General features: G+C 40.5%; 1 protein-coding gene across 1 annotated transcript in view; it reads left to right on the top strand.

The window, feature by feature from the left end:
* The window catches only part of PDE10A (phosphodiesterase 10A), a 303,256-nt gene extending 295,014 nt beyond the window's left edge, over positions 1-8,242 (top strand). Inside the window, exon 22 of the mRNA XM_060029658.1 lies at positions 2,152-8,242. Coding sequence (XP_059885641.1) covers positions 2,152-2,269 — 118 coding nt within the window. The 3' untranslated portion in view covers positions 2,270-8,242. The remainder of the gene's footprint in view (positions 1-2,151) is intronic.
* Positions 8,243-8,641: the final 399 nt, after the last annotated feature.

The following is an 8,641-nucleotide window of genomic DNA, read 5'->3' on the forward strand; positions in this document are numbered from 1 at the left end:
TGTGTCTTCACTACAGTTTACAATAAATGGGCTGTGTGTTTGCCTATGTAACAAGGATACATCAAGAGTATTTATTCATAAAAAGTTTTCAAGTTTTGTTTGTTCGTCTTTATGACTCAGAGGTCCCCGCCGAATGCTGTTTTGAAGGAGACAGTAATGTCTTTTCTGGGCTGCTGGTTTGGAAAGGGACCCAGTTTAAATCACACAGTTTATCATTTGAATGGAAGAGATGGAATCTTGAATGGCATCTTCTTTAAGTTTCATTTTCTTCCCAAAAGAAATGCAAGCCATCAACAGTTGATCAGAACAGATTTCTCTGTGTCCTCTCATCATCTTTTTGGAGGGCTAAACTCAGCTAAGAACGTTGGAAATTTTTTAAGATTTTCATCTTACTTTGAAAGGAAATTCCTTTGGGGAGGGCGAACGGTGATGAACATTGGCTGTGTGAGTTGATTCTCTGCAGGGGAATTGGTTTCAACACGATTTTTCTAACCACTCAGCCAGAACCACACTGAGGGGCTGGAGTGGATGCACCGTTGAGGGGAGGAGAACAGACATGTGACGAGATAATTTGTAAACAAAATCCGAGGGTTTAGTGTGCTCCCATTCTCTGCTGTGGAAACTTGTCTGATGAACTCATTCTTTAAGGAAAACAAACTAACAAGCAAGAAAATTTTTAAAAGATCCTGCTTTTTCCTTTTTAAGTGATTCTCTTTCTTCTCTGCTCCTGTGGAGATGAACAGAACATCCCAGTGTATTTTGTGGCACCATCACTGACCTTAATCAGTAGCTAGTTTCTGAAAATATTATCTTATTGCCTAAGGGCTCAGCCATGTGGACAGTTTGGAGTGTGAGTGAGTATTCATCCTTGATGGAGTCAGGTTGGAAAAATGTATGTCCCACCAAAGCGAAAAGAGCGTATCAATTGAAATCCAAGCCCCATGTTGTAAAAAAAAAAAAAAAAAAAAATAGATGCAGGCATTACTCAGAAGTTCTTTCTGTCCAAAAATTCTCTGTATTTGCGCGAAATATTTAGAACCAGCAGAATGAACGCTTGCTATTATTATCAAGCTCTGGGATTGTTATTCAGCTGTCTCAGCAGTTTTCATGCCTTCTTGCTACTGTGGACTTGGCTAAACCGCATAATCCCTTAAAGGCCATTTCAATACGATTAAAACTTGAAAAATTCATCATGTATCATTGTATCCAAGGAAACACAACAAAGTTAGTGGGTGTTTTTTTCCCAATATATAAAAAAATCTCTTCAGGTTCTGGGAAAATGATACCTGATGACATAGGACAAAAGCTAAAGTTACATTTTTCAGGTTATATTTTAGGGGTTTCTTTTGTCCAAAGGTATCTTAGCAGGTCTTCTTTGCATGAATTTTGTGTTTGCTAATGATAAGGTTCCCTTCTGATTTTGACTTTGCGTGTGAGAAAGCAAGGTGCAAGGTGGGGAAATGTCAAGGAGGCCTCTGCGAGGTTAGCTGGGCTAGCAGGGTGGTGGTCAGGCAGCGGGAGTTCTCACACCATCGGAGGAGAGGAAGATGCTGCAACCCTTGAGCTGCAGATACTGAGACGGGAAGATAGGAGGTGGGGGAGTGAGGCTGTGTTTGAGACTAGAGGCCACCGGGGCACAAATACAACCTCGTAACGAGGAACTTTCAAAAGTTTGTAGCAGGTGTAACTTATGGTACCTTTCTAATACATGACACACATGTCGGGTGAAGGGGATGGAGCCGGCCCGGGAGGACACACGCTTCCCCCCATCGGGTGGGAAGGCCTGGCCGGAGGTGTCGTTGGTGGATGAACTTGCGGCTCCGGGCCCCCTTCCACCCTTTCCTCCCATCCCGCGTGTCCTCGGTGGTCACCCGTTGGCTCAGTCCCCTTTCCAGTGAATCACAACTAAGAAACGAGCTGGTGGGACGGGGCTTTGGTGGTTGAGGCTCCTCTGAGGAGACTGAGCAGTGGTGCCGAGTCGGGGGACGGGCTGGGAGCCTGCAAGCTGGTTATAGTCAAGGTCACCAGAGTCAAAACGACACCCAAAAGCCGTCAGGCTGGGTTATGCCACAGGATGGTGCGGATGATTGTTGGGACAGAGTCCAGAAATCCTTTCTGAAACAGCCCCTGTCGCTGCGTCTCTTATTCCAGGAATAACCTGAGCCAGTGGGAGAAGGTGATTCGAGGGGAGGAGAGTGCCGTGTGGATCTCGAACCCGCCGGCGGCCCAGGGGACCTCGGAGAAGCTGCCCGTGAAGATCGATGACTGATGGCCGCCCCTGAGCCCTCCCACCTGAAGATGTTCATCTTGCTTCTTTGACTTTTCTTCCTTTTATTTTTGTGGGGGGAACCTACACCTGGTAACTGGGATGCAGACCTCTTCAAGAAGGCACCATCAAGTAAACACATCCAGCAGACGGCTCCCTGCCAGGCTCCTCTGTACTGCGTCACAGACGGTGATCAGCCAGGACCAGAAATCCGCAGCCCCAGTGACTCCTTGTGAACTGGCCTTTTCTAATGGGCTAATATAGCTGAGGCCTTAATGGAAATGGACAATTGTTGGAAGGGGGTACTTTTCCACTGTATCTTTCCAGTGAGGGTTAAAACGGTACTATTAGGATATTGTACTTTGGCTTTAACACCAGTGTTGCTTTGATGTTGTTGGTTATAAATAGGAACTTTTACGTGTTACTCTTGTGGATGTTCATGTGTGACCTACTTGTAATTAGCGTGAATCATAGCAGACAGCCTCAGACACGTGGCATCGAGGTTACAGAGTAAGAAGCGCCTTTCTGCAATCAGTGATGGAAAATCCATCCTTCTTCAGAGCCTCATGAACTAGAAGTTAGGTGGACTTAAAGCGTGTTCTGTAAGCTTATACTACAGGGCTTAGATGAATACATTTAACGCTAAAGGAAGCAGACTTTCTATCCCCTTGAGACGAGATGCAGGTATACATCATACTAAATCTCAGAAATCCAAGTATCAATTCCAAAAATGTCAGAGAATATTTTTTCTTTATTTTTTTCTTTATTGTAGTCTTGGCAAATTTCCTAAACCGTTTACATAAAGAACAAAATAAAAGCAAGGCATACAATTTTTTTTTCAACGGACAAGTCTTATGGATGTCAAATGTGAATTTTTAACAATGATTCTTTGATGTTTTCACTCGATGTCATTGCAAAATCTTAAACTCACATTCCAAGTGAAAGGGTTGTTCTACAAATTATTTAATGACAAGACCATACATTTCTCCTAAAATCAATTAAACCGTAACATCTAAGCCTCCCGGAGTCTCCACTGCGAGCCGCACATTCAGCTCCTGTTCGTACTCCCCTCGTGCTTGTGCGCTCTCGACGGTCTTTCGTAAGCTCTCTGCCCTCGGCGGCTGCCTCGGGGCCCATCTCTGTTCTCTTTGCTCTGCTCAAGGTCAGATATCTACAGAGACACCTGCGTCTGCAGAGTCTCTCCTGTATCAGTTTTGGTAGGCTCATATTACTCTACAATGTAAATGTTTTGAAAAAATATACAAAAGTAATAGTCTGGACCCCCTCCTACAAGGATTATAAACCAGTCGCTTCTGGTGCATAGTTAATGCTTTAAAGATTTTTAGCACGATGACATGGTAACCTCCGAAGCTGTGCAAGTCCTGACCTGAAGGAATTAGAGTCTCAGAAGCGCTAGGCTGAGCCATAACAAATGGCTTATCCGCGATCCTCGAAGCAGGAAGCTGGAATATTACTTTCAACAAAATAAATTTTTAAAAATATTCTTCTCCATATCCAATACTATACACATTGTTGTTCATATGAGCTTGGTTTTTGCAAAAATGATGAAATCAGGTGTTTCTATAATATGGTTTATTTGTGTTGCAGCAGAGTTAGCTATTCATAAACATAGTTCTTATTTTAAAACTAACACTGTGTGTCCAGTTTCCTTATGGGCTTCTGAAAGTTGCCATCTTCCTTACATGGAGCTCCATTTGCTATTATAATTATACAATACGAGGTAAAATGAAATAACAAAAGAGAGAGAATACCACTGTGGCTAGATACACACACACACACACACACACACACACACACGGATGTATGTAGCTGTGCACACAGACATTCATGTAGGTACACACATGTACGTAGACACACACACATATATGTGTGAGAGAGAGAGGGAGAGAGAGGCAAACACATCTTTGAAAAGTAAAAATCAGCCCCATTCTTCAAAAAGTGATTTTTCATGTTGGAAAATGTATGTGGTTTGATATAGGGCTGACTAGAAAGAGTCCTTTCTCATGTTAATGTATTCACAGAACCGAATTCTAAAAAGTTGCATCCATCCAAACTTTCTACAGCCAAATGTATGAAACTGGACCCATGAGATTCAACTTTAATCCCAAAAGTTACTTAGGTCATCTAACTGAACCTGGAGACTGAATTGCAAGGAGAAAGGAAATATCATTGAAGACTATTGTTTCATTAAAAGGATTTTAAAAGAGTGCATGAATTCTGCTTCTTGAAACAGACAACAGTCACGGGGGAGGAAATGCTATGGCTGTTTGCATTTTTAAGGTTGCCGTTCTGACATGATTATTAGAGAAAAGTATCTTATTTTGGCATACCCAGGTGTATTGCATTGTGTGACCTGTACTTTGAACAGTAGTTTCCCAAAGAAACGTGTATGGAGTTATTAGTTGGTTGATTTCTTGTGAAATAGTTATAATAGAAGCAAAGTTTGAACAAAGGACTGTATTCTAATGTAAACTGTTACTATTACTTTTACCATGTGTAAGATTGACTTAGGAATCATAGATTTACCTAAAATGAAAGGGCCTCAGATGCAGTGATATTTAGTTGACAATCTGTTTTGGAAAACACACAGTTAGGAGTATTTTGTATCTCGGCGGATTTATTTAGCAGACACGCTTTAGAGTTCTGTTTTGTCTTTTCCCCAGATTTTTTCTTTAAAGGGCAGATGGTTTTTATGGCCAAAAGTTTTGATGAGTTTCTCATTAAAGTGGTATTTTATATTGGGCCACAGTTTCCCTGTTCAGTATAAATTTGGTAATCAGCTGTGAGTATATGTAGAATATTTGATTTGCAAAATTTTTTATTGGTTGTGCTGATTTATAATAGATACAGTTTTATCATCAAATGCAATTATTCCATTCAGAGATAGTGAATATATTTTTTAACTAGAAATTTTCTTGGAAATGCATGCTAACAACGTGAACTATTGAACTTGGGCAGCAGAATAAAATTCTAAAAAATGCAAGTATCTGATTAATTACTAGTTGTGATTTAATTAAATAGAAAATCTTAAATGCAATTAATGTGGAAAGGAATTCTAAAAAATGACTCTTTTTTTTTTTTTTTTTTTTTTTTTTGCGGTGTGCGGGCCTCTCACTGCCGCAGCCTCTCCCGCCGCGGAGCACAGGCTCCGGACGCGCAGGCCCAGTGGCCACGGCTCACGAGCCCAGCTGCTCCGTGGCATGTGGGATCTTCCCGGACCGGGGCACGAACCCATGTCCCCCGCATCAGCAGGCGGACTCTCAACCACTGCGCCACCAGGGAAGCCCACAAATGACCCTTTTACTAGGGCAGGAATTGTGATCCATTTCCCAGCTTTAGTTATTTCTGAGAAGCACGTGAGAAACCAATGTTGGAAGAGAGACCAGGTTTTGAATTAGTCACACACCGTTGTCCTCCAGCCTGACTCTTCTTTCAATGGAAAAGCATCTGTGCAGACAATCACGGTACTGCTCGGGGTGACTTGCTCTCACAGCAGCAGAAACAGAGCTAATTCAGAACTAGATCCGCTCAGTGTAGGTTTCCTCTCTTTAGCATGCTCTTATGCAGTCACCCGCAGTGAGTTTTGCTTTCTTGGTATATTCAAGCACAGTAGCTATGTTTGTACATGATACACATAGATGCATAAATCCTTAGCTTCCTGGATTGCTTAATAGATTTAGTTTTGAGTATTATGTTGCTGGTCTTTTAACCCAGAGTAGGGTTTGAGTTTTAATAGGACTAAGTGATTCACCACGCCTCGGCCTGTGCCTTTATTTTAAACTCTGTAATCTTACCTCTTCATTCATATATTCATTGTTTTGCTTTCTTGCTTAACTATAATTAACAACATTTCAAGGGACACATCCATGGTTAATTTTATCAAGTGGAATGAGTTAGGATCATTCTCTCCTTATCAGATTTCTATCCCTTATTTTATTTCATTCACAGTCACCCTTGTGACCATAACCGATGAACTGTTCAGATCCAGTCTTTTTTGCAAGAACTTCCAAGAACTGTGACACTGATTGTGATGTGATTTTGTTGGCTTTTTCAGGTACATATGCATGATTTAGATTTTGAAAATCACTTCTATCTTTGTATATTTCAAATGTATTTGCTTTCTACACTTGGCTGATTTTATTCAGGATTTAATTCTTTAAAACATATTCATTTAGTCACCTTAGTGTATCCCTTCTATTGCAAGTATTAATCTGATTTTAAAATCACTGTAAAATGTAAATTAGCCGAGTATGCTGTCAGTGATGGTTTCCCCAGGCTTGTCTGTAGTGCATGGCTAGTATATTTTTACCTTTGCATTAAGTATTTATCCTGATACACATTTTGCCAATTTCTTTAAGCACTTAAGTTTAAATTAGTGATACCCAATGCAGTGCTAACACTTTTTGTTTTTCGTCTTTTTTATTTATTTTTTTACTGGATATTTTGGTTGTCTGAAGCACTAGATACATTTATGTGATGATAAGAATAGAAAAAAAAGGAAGAAAACAGTTTTGATGCTGTTCTGGTTCTAAATTGAAAAGATGGGACAAAGCGAAAGACAAGAAACACGTTTGAAATCCAAAGAAGTATTACTACCTTCACCCGAACTCTAAGCTTTTCCCTTCTCTGACTGACAGTGGAAGGTCCTGCAGAGCTGACCGCCCTGAGAGGGTGCAGACCTGCGTGTACCTCTGCTGGGCACGGGTTAGCGTTACCCCAGGACCCAGGCCGAAACTTCCAGCCAGATCACGCTTGCCAATTAGGGTAGTCGGTTTCCACACGTCAAGTTTCAGCTAGTACTTTTGAGGAACCGTACATTCACTGAAGCTTAAGTGGAAAGGTTTTATTCCTATTGCAGGATAAGTTTTAAAAGCGTGTTATCCAGTACCCTAGTCCACCTAAAATATCACCCTATCCTGGGCATTGCAGCTTTTGTTTTTTCTTTAGTTCCCAGTCCTGTGCCGTATCGCAAATATACTGTGTAAATGACATATGGGAACACTCTTCTCCATATGACCTGTTGTCTGGTGTATGCCCTTTATATTCACTTAGTGTGCACACTGAGAGTAGATGTCGTTGTAGAAGGTGTTTCTATACCACACCCCCCACCTGTTCACCAGAACCCACCCAGTGACCCACTGGAAAAAGTGTGCGTGCCCAGAACACTGTGAAACAGTTACCAAAATTTGTAGAAATGCAGCATCTTGACTCTTTCTGAAAAGAAGGGGTGACTTTTTTTTTTTTTTACAAGTCCTTATGAACAAAGGAGATCCTCTATCCCTGCCTAGCCAAGGCAACTAAGAGTTTGCTGGTGATAATCTCCTTGCTGACCAGAAGCTGCTGGAGTGGAATACAGGTTACAAGCTGTCAAAAATACAACACTCATGATAAGCTGATTCGTAGAGTCAATGGATCTGTATCCAAAGTTTTAATGGGCTCACTTTTGGAAGGAGAAGGAATTTTGAGTTAACAATGTCCAACTTCATTACAGTTAATAAGTTATAAATTTAAAAATATTTTATATGTATGACATATAAAAACTTTGTAAAATGCACAAGTGCAATAATTTAAAGAGGTCTTAATTTTGCATTTATAAATTATAAATATTGTACATGTGTGTAATTTTTTCATGTATTCATTTGCAGTCTTTGTATTTAAAAGAAACCTTTACTGTCATGTTTGTATAATATAACAATAATCACTGATTATAACCTAGGCAAGTTGTAAATAAATTCATAATTCAAACAGCCAGTATATATGCATATATGGGTGTTACTTTGCAAAATCTTTGTTTTACTTACATGCTTAGAGCAGCAAGAAACCTTTGTTGATATGTAATTATACATTTAAAGTATATATATATGTATGATACATGAAATATATGTAGAGATGTTCATAATTTTAATGGCTATCCTTCGGTGTGAATAATTGAATACAAGAGTTTTTAAAATATCACCTTTCACGTTTATCATTTGTTCTCACGTGTGGGGAAGGTAAGAGATATTTGCAGCTTCATAAAAGTTCATGTGCAAACACTCCAAGGCTTGTCTGCAGAGGAGAGACCAAGTTCACACTGGAGCAACGTGGGATGTTTGCTTCAGCCATTTTCTAGCAGAAAGGATGAGACAACATAAAACGTTAAAGTTTACACGATGATTTGTATTTACTCCACTGTGTCATTTTAAAAGTGAAAAGACTCTTTGGGAAAAGTGTGGTCTTTTAGAAAGACTGCTTCATGTTACAAAACTCATGAGCCCCAGTGCCAAGGCTGGTTCCTGAAACAGCTTCCCCACTGGCAGGGCTCCCAGGACCAGTCCAAGCCCACATGGCTTAAGAGTGGGAAGGACTCCACGG

Source organism: Delphinus delphis, chromosome 14 (assembly GCF_949987515.2).
Source record: "Delphinus delphis chromosome 14, mDelDel1.2, whole genome shotgun sequence".
Classification (NCBI taxonomy): domain Eukaryota; kingdom Metazoa; phylum Chordata; class Mammalia; order Artiodactyla; family Delphinidae; genus Delphinus; species Delphinus delphis.